The sequence below is a fragment of the Phyllostomus discolor genome, chromosome 6, assembly GCF_004126475.2.
Source record: "Phyllostomus discolor isolate MPI-MPIP mPhyDis1 chromosome 6, mPhyDis1.pri.v3, whole genome shotgun sequence".
Lineage (NCBI taxonomy): Eukaryota > Metazoa > Chordata > Mammalia > Chiroptera > Phyllostomidae > Phyllostomus > Phyllostomus discolor.
Window position 1 is genome coordinate 101,551,537 of NC_040908.2, and position 13,073 is coordinate 101,564,609.

A 13,073-nucleotide genomic window follows, 5' to 3' on the forward strand; every position below is an offset into this window, starting at 1 on the left:
AGTTGGTTTTTATGTAGAACTAAAATTGAACTATTTGCAACATTCACCCACTGCCTCTCTTCCTGTCTCTGAAAGAATAAAAACACTTGTACTTCTTAATCAAAAGTGGGAATGATAAAGATATTCATGTTTCCCTTCAATCCGCCTTCTTCAGGTGAAACCTTCAATTCCCCATCGTGTGACAGACATCTTATCTGTACCTGTTCCCATCAGAATACTTCTCTGGACGCATCTACTCCTCCTTGGTGTGGAGTTCAGCATCCAGCAGGGTTTTTTTACATAGAAGCACCCCACATACACAGTTATATTCAGCATTTCATGTGTGCTCTAAATATCTCTGAACATAACTGTGATCATTGTATGGTCTTCATCTATGCAAAATGCCTCTTTTATGGTTTTTTGAGATTGCACTGCCTCATCGGATTATTGTTTCCAATTAGTACCTAGATACTTTTTTGTTGAACTACATACTGCCAGACCTAAATTCCCATAATGCAGGTAAGCAGTTGATTTCTGAACTTTTCAATATAGAAAGTTACCTACGAGTCAAATTCCCCTGTCATGACCAGCTACTAATGCTTTGCCAAGGTGTATAAATCGAAGGTGAGGTGAGACATGTAGCCACAACAGCAAAAAATAAGTCCCAGAATAGCTCTCCTTTTCAGTATCTGCTCCAAATAGTGTATTATACTAGCTACATTTCATAATTTTTTCTTATATTCTTGTAAGTAGGACATGTCCAATGCGCTCCTGTTAAACAGACATAAGCCAAAGGCCCGTGCTGAGCTGACTACATAAGGAATAAACGGACATGTCATAATGAGCTGCTTCTTTTTAAAGGGGGGTAGTACAGTAGTTATAACAGCCACATCATTTAAAAATATAATTAAAAAGTATCAAGTCAAATTACCTTGTTCATCTCTGCATCCTCCTGGAAACCTTTTTTATGACCCCGGAACAGCTCAGAAGTCCATTTTTTAAGCTTCAGTATGAGATAGAACAGGGACTTTGGACTTGGCACCAGGTTGAAGGGAACAGGAAGAGTTCTTCCCTCCTCGAAGTATGAAAACCAAAGTTTGGCCCTTGCAAATTTCCATTCCACATCAGCATCACCCTATACAAATATGCATGACAGTTCAGCAAGTAAATGCATAAACAAAATTACTGGAATCTACCAACACTGTGTGCCTGAATGAAAGTAATGATGCAAACACTCTCAAAATGCCTAAGACTGCTCCAAGATTTTTCAGAATGTTGGTTCTACTCATACACTCTTTCCTAAATCTGTCTAAAATTTTATCAGGCTTACAGAACTACAGATCTCAAAACTTCCCTGTGTTGATAAACACACTGAAAGATACAGATGTATTTTCCTGCATTCTGAAAACAAATTATATGCAAAGTATTCATTCCTTTATTCTGCAACAAATCACTTATTTGATTAATTTAGAACAAAGGCCAAGGTTTCTGGAATAAACATTTATAATCACTCTAAATTTGAGAAAAGGTTAATGTTGAAAATCACTCAAAAATATTTGGAAAACAGCCATATTCATAAGAAATATTTTTGGATAAAATGAATTAAAACTGATATAATATTTCTAATTTTTTTACCAATAAAAAATTAGCATTTCTCCTCCTCATGCCTCACTCTCCCACCACACCCATCAACATTACATTTGGAAGCAAGAGTTAAAATTCTCTAGGCTACTGTCAAACAATTATATAAAACTGGGAAGGAACAAAGGAGGGAAAGCAGTCTGCATTTTCATCCCCACTACTGAGCTGATCCCTAGAAAAGTTAAAACATGTAGGCACAGAGTACACAAAAATATAGAGATTATACCTCAATTTCCTGGAATGAACTGTTGATCATTGCAATTAACATGTTTAGCAAAACAATGACCATTGTAACATTATAGACTCCATAAAGAACATAACCAATGTTTTCAATAAATTTATGATTACAGTTGATGACCACTGATTTCACTTCAGAAAGTCCAAATATAGCCCAGAACAGTGTCTTAAAACTCTCCTCAACTCTGGGAAAAAAGAAAGAGAGAAAAGAAATAATGAAGTGCCTAAATAAATAATGGTGGTACCATAGTAAAAGTGAGTTAATTTAATATTTTTGCAAATTACTAGGTATTCATGAGAAAATTCTCTAAAAAACCCTATACCTCAGGGTTTTTTTCCCTACAAAATAGGTACTTTTAATTCCAGGATTGTTGCAAGAATGCGCTAATATTGTGCATATAAAGCACATAGCTCAATATCTGGCACATAATAAGCACTCAATAAATGTTATTAACATAGCTTCATAACTATAGTGTTAACCTTTAAATAATCCATAGCTTTGGCAATAGAAATGTTAAATGTATTACTTAATTAAAATAATATAATTTGTTAGGGTCCCTTTAGGTGTCCTGCTCATCTATATGTACTTCCACTTACAGGCAATAGGTAATACTAGTATGTGTCTTAACCAAAATATGACAATATAAACATGTACTGTTATATATATATATATATATATAAACTGTTCCTAAAATCACTGATGCATCTTGGTAGCTATTTCAATGCTTTACACATAATCAATGACCAAAGCTAAGCCTCTCTGCTTAACCCAGGTGCTTTCGTCTCTCTAATAAACTGCACTTGACAAGAAAATACGGGTAGCAGTAAGTTATGCTTCAACAACGCTTCTGATTATGACACTGAAGACCTAATATTTGAGTAACCAATTACAAATATACTTTATCAAAAAACGTGTGTCTCCAATAAACATAAGTTGAAACTTCTGTCACTGTTGATAACTCATACCTTCTCAATAAGATCTGACAAACTGAATTAGGGAAGCAGCTCTTCCCACAGCACCCAGGCAGCTTAGAAGCAGAAGGTGCCGCAGTTCATGCCACAGATACTGAAGTCCATGGACAAGGGGCTATGTCCCAACTTTTCCAAATGCTCACAGCATGGTATTTAACTGTTCTAAACTTCAGTTTCCTCTTTTTGTGAAATGGAGGTAATAAAATAATTCATGTTAGTGATTTATTACAGTACCTGGCTCTAAAAATGTTAGCTATTATTACTTTATATTAGGAAGGTGCCTATATTTTTGAGTTCTTGCAACTCATTAAAAAATCCTGTCATTTTTTCTAAAAAAGAGCTGCAGACAAATCTTTATCAAAACATTATTTATCCTATGGACATATACAAACATTGTTAAGCCAACATTTATTTGATCTGCAATCTTCACCACCAAAATTTCTGAGAGCACCTATACCATGAAGGTCTTACTTTGTTTTACACAACAATATTAAATCTGTCATCATTTAAGCTCATATTTATTTAATCTGCAATCACCATCATCAAAACATCAGAGATCACATACGTTGTGAAGGCTTCATTTTGTTTTGCACCAATGTAGTAAGAGTAGAGGTTGAACATGCCAATCATGAAGGCCACAAACACCATGATGAATATGACCATGAACTTAAAGATGTCTTTTACTGTTCTTCCAAGTGATATCTGCAGAGGTCCAAAGCTTTCATTTGCTGGTAAAATATAAGCTATTCTGGAGAAACTTAAAACTACAGCAATTGCATAAAGACCTTCAGATATAATTTGAGGATCAGCAGGGTCCCAATTTATCCTGGCTAGGAAAAAGCAAAGACAAGAGTTATGATGAGTTTCTTTAAGTTGATGATTTAGGGAATGTCTTCTGGTTAAGAATGTAAATTATATTAGCAATCTAGTTCCCAATGGAACTCCCTGATCTTAAAGGGTTCTTTAAGTGTAGGTGTATTTATGCTTGTGAATTTATTGAGAAAATTACCCTTCTGGTTTGCTCAAACTATGGACTCAATATATATAAAAATTGCAGTAGATAGACTGGAAAAACTGGCTCAAATTGTGTAATTTCTCCTAGCCTTATTTTCCCATCCTTGAAAATGAGATAATATCACTTCTACCTCTCTTATCTGCTGTGAAAATTTAATAAGCCAACATACATTCTGTGGTTAGAAAGTGCTTGACCCTAAATAAATGGTATCATTTATTATTCCATTTTAAACTATAATTACACTATAATATAATTTTGGGCTTATGAAATACTTGCAGTTATTTAAATTTACTGAAGTAATTTTATGGGTCACTTAAGTCTACTTTTATTATAAAAATGAGCAATTACTCATTTATTAATTTTCTATCAGGTCAGAATTACTATATTATGCCAGATATAATAATTCTATCAGGTCATCAAAAACCCAATTAAAAAATATCATGAAGAAAATTTCAAAAACAATGTGTGTGAAAAAGGAAAAATATTATAAATTTGTCTTTGCTTATTTACTGAAAAGTGGAATTAGGAAAGGATACAAGGAACTAGTGAAAGCAACTAATCTTTTTTACAGTGCTTTGAATATAAGTACTACATATACACAGATAACTTTGACTTTATAAAATATAGTATATTTTTAAAGCTTTGATTAAATATTAAAATAAATACTAAAAATTAATAAGAGAAAAATAAATTCATATGTGATACAGCAAATAAACCTGTAGAGATGTCAGTTGAATGTGTTACCTGATTTCTTTTTTTCTTAAAGTGTACATTTTTTATTGTTGATCAATCACAGTTGTCCCCATTTTTCCCCCATTACTCTGCCCTGCCCTACCCACCCCCACCTCCCACATTAAACTCACCCCCCTACCCCATGGTGTTTGTCCACAAGTCCTTCATACATGTTCCTCAACTTGACCCTTCCCCTTCTTTCCCCTGTTATCCGCCCCCAACCCCAGTTACTGTCAGTTTGTTCTTTATTTCAAGGTCTCTGGATATATTTTGCTTGCCTATTTGTTCTGTTGATCAGGTTCCACTTATAAGTGAGATCATATGGTATTTGTTATTCACCATTAACTGATTTATTATCAGAGCATTTAAAATAAGCATTCAGAAGGAATCTAGTTTTCCCACCCTAGGTTTCTACAAGAAGGAATTTTTCCCTAGGCAAAGAGCTGAATCTATTTCCATCCTTTAGTCATTCTCCTCTTGGGGAGGTGGAACGACTTATCAGGCTGCTAAATTGCTACAGATAACTGAACATACCTGATTCAGCTCTGCCCTCTTGTGAATTCTCCTCTTTCCCTCCATGGAGGAGTCTCACATGGTCAGGCATGTGCTGCCATACCCCTCTTAGGGGGTAACTGTCCTGTCCTCTGCTGTGTGGAAATTGGAGGATTTATCTGCCTACTTCTGGGGTTCAGTACTGCTGAGCCCATTGAGTAATGACTCAGAACTATGTCATCTACCCTGAACTTAACAGGATAGACTAGAGGTGATGATCTGGTCTCCATACTAACTTTTGCTTTATTTCTGAACTAGTTCAAAGCCTGAGTGGGAAACAGTGGTGTTATTTACTGGGGGCCCATTCAGAGATTTCAACAATTCCCTTGCTTTCAAATAATTTATATGTCTTAAATGGAAATGGTACTCAAATGTGTACTTTTAATAGACAACAGGAAAAAAATAAATCTAAGACATAAAACAGGCATTCTCGATGGAGTTTGGTAGTCAGCCAATTGATCCAAGAGATAAGTGAGATAACTCTTGTGATTAAGAGAGGTTTCTAGCCAGAAGAAAAATAAAAGGAAGAAGCAAAACAATGCGCTTGTTCAGATACAGAGACTCTGAAGAAGCTGGAAACTTGCCAATAATTCAGTGAGAATCGATAGTAGAACCAAACTACTATTGACATATATTTATAAGAAAATTCTATATTTTTATTACCTTGTATTCACTGTGTACTGTAAACTCACCCAAATTGTAGTATTTCACATTGTCTCCCAGTGTGACTTTTGTTAAGTCCTTCAAAGTATCATTTGCATCAATGATGCTCTGAGCTTTGGAAGCATGCCAAAATGCCATGAATCTGGCAATGAATGATGCTGCAAAGATCGCTAACATACCAAAATCAAGCATATTCCACAATTCAAACAAATATTCCTTGGGGCCTTGAGTCCAAATTTCTTTACATTCAGCCCATATCATGCCTGCATTGGAAAGGGGTTAAAATATCAGTTCAATTTCATTCCAGCCTTAGCCATTCAATAAAACAAAATAAATGTGAAAGGTCTCATCCTGATATTCAAAGCCCCTCAACATTTGGTCCCATATCAACCATCCTCCATAATTCCCATGTCCCCCCAAATCCCATTGTCCAGCAATATCAGTGCATTATGCGAAAGCAATTTGACAAAGTTCATCAAGATGGTTAAAAAACATTCTTTAATCCATTAATTCTACACATAAAAATATATTAAGGAGATGTTCACTGTAGGATTCTTTATGACCCAAACATGCACATACACACACACTCAAAATACAAGTAATTATGGGACTTCCAGAAACCGAGTGGGATGCAGACATTTGGTATGATATTTTAATTGCCACGGAGTAGCGGCCACAAGAATGTAACTCCTAGACCTCCAACTACAGAATTGTAATCACCCATGGGCCTCAGCTCCTGCATTTGGAAAACAATGTTCACTTTTCCCGCAACCATGCTTCCCATAGGCAGCTCCCAGCCAATGCCTGAGGACACCGCTTTTTGGGAGACATGGTAGTCTTTGAATGGCTGATTCTGAATCAAGGATTTCCTGACAGCCTTACCAAACTTTCCTTGGACTGCATGGAGATCAAGGATACTTCTTTCAACTTTTCTTCCCTCTCTCCTTCCCTCATGGTCAGACTTGCAGCCCAGCAACAGCCCTGGCACCCTTCCTTAGCTCCCTTCCCATTTTTCTCTCACATGGAATTTCCTTTAATAGAGTTTCAACTTCCTTTAATAAAACTGTCATATATTTAATCCGGTCTTTGCACATGCATCTTGGAAGACCTAGGCTACCATGGTGGCAGATGTTTGTCATCAGCATTTAAACATGTTCAGTAAAAAGTGAAATATGCCATGTGTTGTCTGACTTTACATTTAAAACAAGCACAGGAAAAGACCAGAATGAATCTGGGATCTTTAATAGTTGTCTCCTTCTGGTAGAATTATTAATAATATTGCACATTCTTCCTAAAACTTAGTGTAACACTCAGGAACATAGGTTTTGGGATCAGACTGACATGAATTTGAGAACTTCTGTCTCTACTTGTTAATCATATAATCTTTTGCCAGTTGCTTAAATCTTCTAAAACTCAATTTGTGAAATGGGTATGATAGTAGTTTGCACCTATTTCATAGAGTTGTCATGAAACAAAAAAAATCATATTTTTAAATTGTATAGCACAGTATCTGGCAATTGGGAAAAATAATGACAAACATTTATTGAGCACTTACTATTTTTAAATTTCTATGATTGGCACATATATTCTTCCTTAATTTGAAGAATGTTACTGTATTATAAAGAGTGATTTTGCCCCTACTACCTTTAAGATACCCTATTCTCTGACATCCTGATTTCTCCAAGAGCCATGTGGAGGAATATAACCTTTGGATTCCAGCAATTGATCAAAATTTACCTCCATCAAGAAGTCCTTCATAGTCCCTTAGTTGAAATAATCTTCTCCCCTTCCTCACAGCAATACCTGCCCCAAATTCTCACATTTCTCATGAACCTCTAACAGAGAACCTGAATGTGAACGGTCTCTGCCAGCTAATTTACTATGTGCTTTTCTCAAAACTAGCATTCAGTGAAGCATAGAGTACATGGTTTTATAAGAAGACAACTTCATCACTCTTATTTGGAATTTTCCCACGTTAAGAGGATGCTAGGATTAAATTCATACATATTTTAGTGGATCAAATTAAAAACAGGAAATACTGAATTTGCACATTCAAACACACACCTCCTCCCCCACCCCCCAAAACTATGAGCAGGGATGAAAATACCTAAGGCAGCCTTTGTTTTGTGGCTCCTAGGTTCCTGCCTGCCTCCTCAATAGGAGACAAGGATAGTTTAGAGAACAGAAGCATAGGGGTTAATGGGACATTTGAATCCATCTAGTTGTTTTCAAAGTTTCCCCTCCTTCGTCCTCTCATTTCTCCACCTTCTCTTTCTCTTTCTCTCATAAAATTATTTGTAAAAATATCTTACCAAAGCTTAAAAAATAAAACAAATACAGTGAACTATTCTGCCTGAAGAAACAGTCCCTGTTTTATTTCCCCTGAGAGCCCTCAGGAGCTGCCAAGTGTAATTCGACATCCCCCCCCCCCCCCCCCCCCCCCGTCTAGTCCAACTTCTCTTGCAAGCAAGGGGCTTCTCCACAGGGACCAAGCCTCTGACTGAACATGCCTGGAGATGAGGTGCTCACTACATCTGAAGGCTGCTCACCCCAGTCCTGGATTTGCAGGACGTATCCTCCCCGAGTGGACCTGTTGGTCCTAATTCTGCTCTCTAGGGCAGTAGAGAAAAAGTCTGCTCCCCCTGCTTTAATTTTTTTAATAAAATAAAACAAAAATAGCAGTGTGCTCATTAAATCTATTCTTCTCCAGCAGAGACAGGTTTACCCCGAAGCTAGTGAAATTTAAGTTTCAACATGCCTTATGTGCCCAGGCTCCTCCTGAAGCTGAGTATTGTCTTCTTTTCCTCTAAGTGGGGCCCTCCAAACAAATGATCTTCAGGCCCCACAACCTCTGGATTCCACTCCTCCCCCATCATCCCAAGTAAGCCTCCTCACTCCCCCCGGGTGCAGACCTGTGGAGGGTCACTCACTCTTATGGATGCTTTCCCTGGGATGCTCCCCTGCATGTGTGGCCCAGTCAGAGCATGGATCAGCGGGCTAATGACAGCCCTTGATTGCAGTCCTGTCCTTTAAAGAGTCAAAACAACATTGCACTTGCTTCCTCGGCAGCTCACACTGAACACTAAGTAAAAAGTGCTCCTTTGGACCCTTTCATGTGAAGTGGCACCAAGCATGTCCCTTCCATGTCCCTGCCTCACCTCCTCTCACTGGTCTGAGCTCACCATTTAGCTTTGTCAAGATCTCCTGGAATCTCAAGTCTGCTGTCAGCCTTTTTACTTTTATCAATGAAAAAATTAGATAAATTAGCTTTCTGTGACCAATAATGAGAATCTTTTTCCCTCAAGACACTGGCATCTGACCTAAGAAGATCACTTATTAATATTTCCAGAAGGTACAACAGCTTTCTTTTAAGAATAACTTCAAAAAGAAAAATACCAGTGTCAGAAACTGAACCAGACATCTAATATATGCGATAAAATATCAGTCATCTATTCTGAGTTGTTAATTGTTTTCCCTTTAAGTAAACACTGTAAGAAAATCTCTCCAATCAAATACAAAGGTGAGCAACCAATAATTTGAATAATAATGTGTTTATTCATAAAATTGCAAGTTATTCCAGTATTCTTAGTTTAGGTTTCTATGTAAAAAAGGAAAAACACCTAATATTTATAATAAAATATCAGTATAAGGAGAATGAATTATCTGTGATAAAGAATAAAATGGACATTCATTATATCTAATCTTATATAAAGTATAATTTTTCAATGTTTCACATTAAAGAAGGAACTATCATTCCTATATAAAAGTAAAATATGAATTCTTAGTAAAGAGTTTAATAATAATTATCTGAAATTTATTGAAATTTTCCTGTGTGCTTTACATATCATATACTTTACGTATACTAGTACATAAAAAGATAAACTATAACACATAAGTTTTTAGTCTAATAGGATCAAGGCAATGTCTAAATGATTGTTTATTCTTTTTTATTTATTTTTTATTTTTAAAGATTTTATTTATTAATTTTAGAGAGAGAATGGGGGGAGATAGAAAGAGAGAGAAACATCAATGTGTGATTGCTAGGGGCCGTGGCCTGCAACCCAGGCATGTACCCTGACTGGGAACTGAACCTGCAACACTTTGGTTCGCAGCCCACTCTCAATCCACTGAGCTATGCCAGCCAGGCCTTGTTTATTCTTATTTTAAATCAAGTATTGGAGATGAAGGGTAATTTCTGTTACAGTTTAATGGTGGGAGGTAAATATTAATTAAATTAGAAAATAGTGTAAATTCCCAGCCCCTCTTTATCTAAGATACAATTTACAGTGTAAGCCACTATCCATTTGTCTCTTTGAAACATAGTCAAGGAATAAGATGATTCAAAAGTATTGAACAACAATGCTGTTGAATCACCTCAGGTGCATTTAAAATGATTACATGGTAATCTGCATAGTGCTTTGTAATTTTTTAATTGATCATACTATTGGGCTCCATTGTGAGGAAGCCAAGAAGACATGCCATGCCCTATCAGTAGACCCCCAGTTTTTTGGCACCAGGGACCGGTTTTGTGGAAGACAACTTTTCCACAGGCCAGGGTGGGAGGGGGATGGTTTGGGGATGATTCAAGTACATTACATTCAAGCTCATCTCCTGTCACATGGCCCGGTTCCTAGCAGGCCCAACTGGCACCGGTCCAAGGCTCAGAGGTTGGGGAGCCCTGTGTAAGTGATACAAAAACTGACTATAGATGTTTCTCCAGACCACTGGGGGAGAACCCAGCTCATGGTTTAATTAACTGAAGGTTTTGAATGAAGATTCCTTGAGCCCTCTTCTCTTTATACCCTGTATATTTCCACCATAGGCCATACCATGCACAATCAGGGCCTTACGTACCATCTAGGAAGTCAAGTTCCTGAAACTTTATCCACAACCCAGGCTTCTCCCAGGGGCAGTATTTTTTATTATTTAGTAGCCATCTTCACATGGAAATTCCATGGGCACTTCAATGTCAATCACGACCCAAACTAAATAGCGTTTTTTTACTCCCAGACCCAAGCATGATCTTCCCTCTACATTCCCCCTCAGAGAATGGTAGTCACCGACTAGTAATCCAAGGCAGAATCCACAGTTCTCCCTTTCCACTGAGTTTTCTGGAGGGTATCTTTTAAGGAGCTCTCAAGTCCTGTTGCCCATCCACTCAATTCCAGCCCTCATCCTCCTCACAAGAATCCAATTATCTCTCCCCTCCTCTAAGCCACCCTCTACCTCACAACCACTGTGACCTTTCTAAAATGTGAGTGACCTGGCCACATCACAAATGCCGGAAATCATCCTCTGGCCATTGCACCACTCTTCTCTCCCACCCTCCATGGCCGCAAAAGCGCCTGTGCCTCAGCTGGGCCTACCTCGGGACAGTTCAACTGTGCCAGGTGTGGCCCTAGACCCACATCTTCACGTCTAACATTTGCGTGCCTGCAGTGTCTTTACTCTCCCCCAGACACTAGACTTGGTTAACATTTCCTTATCTTCAAAGTCTCAGATAGAAGTACTGTCTAAGGAGGCCTTTCATACCCCTTCCACATTCCACCTCACTCAGCTTGAGATGCTCAACCTGTGTACATTCACAGCTTCCAAACTGTTCCTCGGTTATAGTATTCATCATGTTTTATTATTGACTTACTTATTGATCAGCCCTCTGATTTAACTTCCTTGAGTGCAAGGACTGTGTTTCATTCATCTCAGTATCCCCACTACTTAAAAAAAGACACTTAATAGCTATTGAATTTATTCATTCATAAATATCAAGTTGAATTATCTTCCATGTGTATTCTATGTAATGACAAGTCATAAGTATGACTGATTAAATAGTGTGGTAGTTAACACCGCATTCCCTCTGTTTCACCTGGGAGCACTAAAGCAAATTACTTAATCCTTACATAAATGGTGAAAGGTAGATATGATAATCATGTCACAGAGAAGAAAACAGAAACAGAGAGACTGTGTGATTTGATGTATAAAAAGTTCCTTGAACAATTTCATATACATAATGTTCCAAAAATGAGTGATTATTAGTTTCAATTCTTATTAAATTGTAACGTAAAATTACATGGTTGTTTTTAAGCTTTAAGTAACAGTGCTCCCAAAATATAAATAGTGTTTTCTTTAACCACTGATGGTATTTGATTAATACCTTCCTGTTTATTTTCTTCCTGGGTTTTTCCTGGAGCATGTGAAAAGACTAGGCACTGATGTTGAACCCAAGACAACTCTGCTTTAAAAACACAAAGAAAATCATGGTGTGTGGTGCATTGTATCATGCTATACACATTTGTATAACTGATTTGTGAAGAAATCTGTGTCATTCATTCCAACTGCCAAGGCTGCAAAAATACATGACAGAAAATCAGTCTTTACCTATTACCCAGGATATAATGAGCATCTCCATCCATGAGAAGCAGGATGTTTTCATCCTGAACAGCTGTTTTGCATTATCTGTGCTGGTTTCATTAGGAAGGAGTTTGGTGCCTTCAAATCTGTCAGCTGCGTTCATGACTAACAGTCCCAGAAAAATGGTGAAAGAGGCCGCATGCGCTACAAACTTCATGAATGGTCCACGCATTATCTTCCCCATCTGCCGCAACACACACCAAAGGAAGATTTCAGCTTTGTTTTGTATGCTTTGCAAAACCACAAGCATATACACAAGAATAAGCACATGAGGACTCCAATATTCTCCTAAGGTGATGGTGTATAATTACATGACTAGTAATAAAATAATTCTGTATGCTGTTATAAAATTTTCGTCACATTCCTCATTGACATATATTGATGTTCTAGATTGATAAATTAACCTTTCTATTAAATGATATTTAAATTCTTATAACATTACATAGCACTGACAAAATAATATTTTATTAATATAATAATGACAAAAGGCAGAGCATAGTATCATCATTATTCATAAAGAGCAAATTAATTTAGTGGGCATGAAGTATTGAGGAAGCAGCAATAAAAGTATTAAACTGAGTCTGCTTTGCAATGCGTAGATCCTTGGCTGGACGTCCGCCTTGCTTGTTGTCCTCGTGTATATTTCACTGCCTTGAGGACAATCAGGCCTGAGTGATGTCACTATTTTGGTGATGTTGTAAATAGGGCACAATTCATGGGCACCAAGCAAAGAACTTCCAGTTGAGGAGAGGACAGCAGGGCTGTTCCCATGATGTATTGGAACAATGTCCTGGAATGACACTGGACTTAAAGTCCAACATTTTAGGTTCAAGTTCCAGTTTCATTCCTTCATTAGTTAAGTGGAAATGAGTGA

At 37.3% G+C, this 13,073-nt stretch overlaps 1 protein-coding gene across 2 annotated transcripts in view; it reads right to left on the reverse strand.

The window, feature by feature from the left end:
• The window catches only part of TRPC6 (transient receptor potential cation channel subfamily C member 6), a 118,504-nt gene that overhangs the window by 13,144 nt on the left and 92,287 nt on the right, over positions 1–13,073 (reverse strand). For both annotated transcript variants that reach the window (XM_028517535.2, XM_036028665.1), the window contains exons 5-9: positions 12,167–12,383; positions 5,821–6,054; positions 3,395–3,659; positions 1,847–2,042; positions 911–1,114 (exon numbers count right to left, since the gene is read on the reverse strand). In XM_028517535.2, coding sequence (XP_028373336.1) covers positions 911–1,114; positions 1,847–2,042; positions 3,395–3,659; positions 5,821–6,054; positions 12,167–12,383 — 1,116 coding nt within the window. The remainder of the gene's footprint in view (positions 1–910; positions 1,115–1,846; positions 2,043–3,394; positions 3,660–5,820; positions 6,055–12,166; positions 12,384–13,073) is intronic.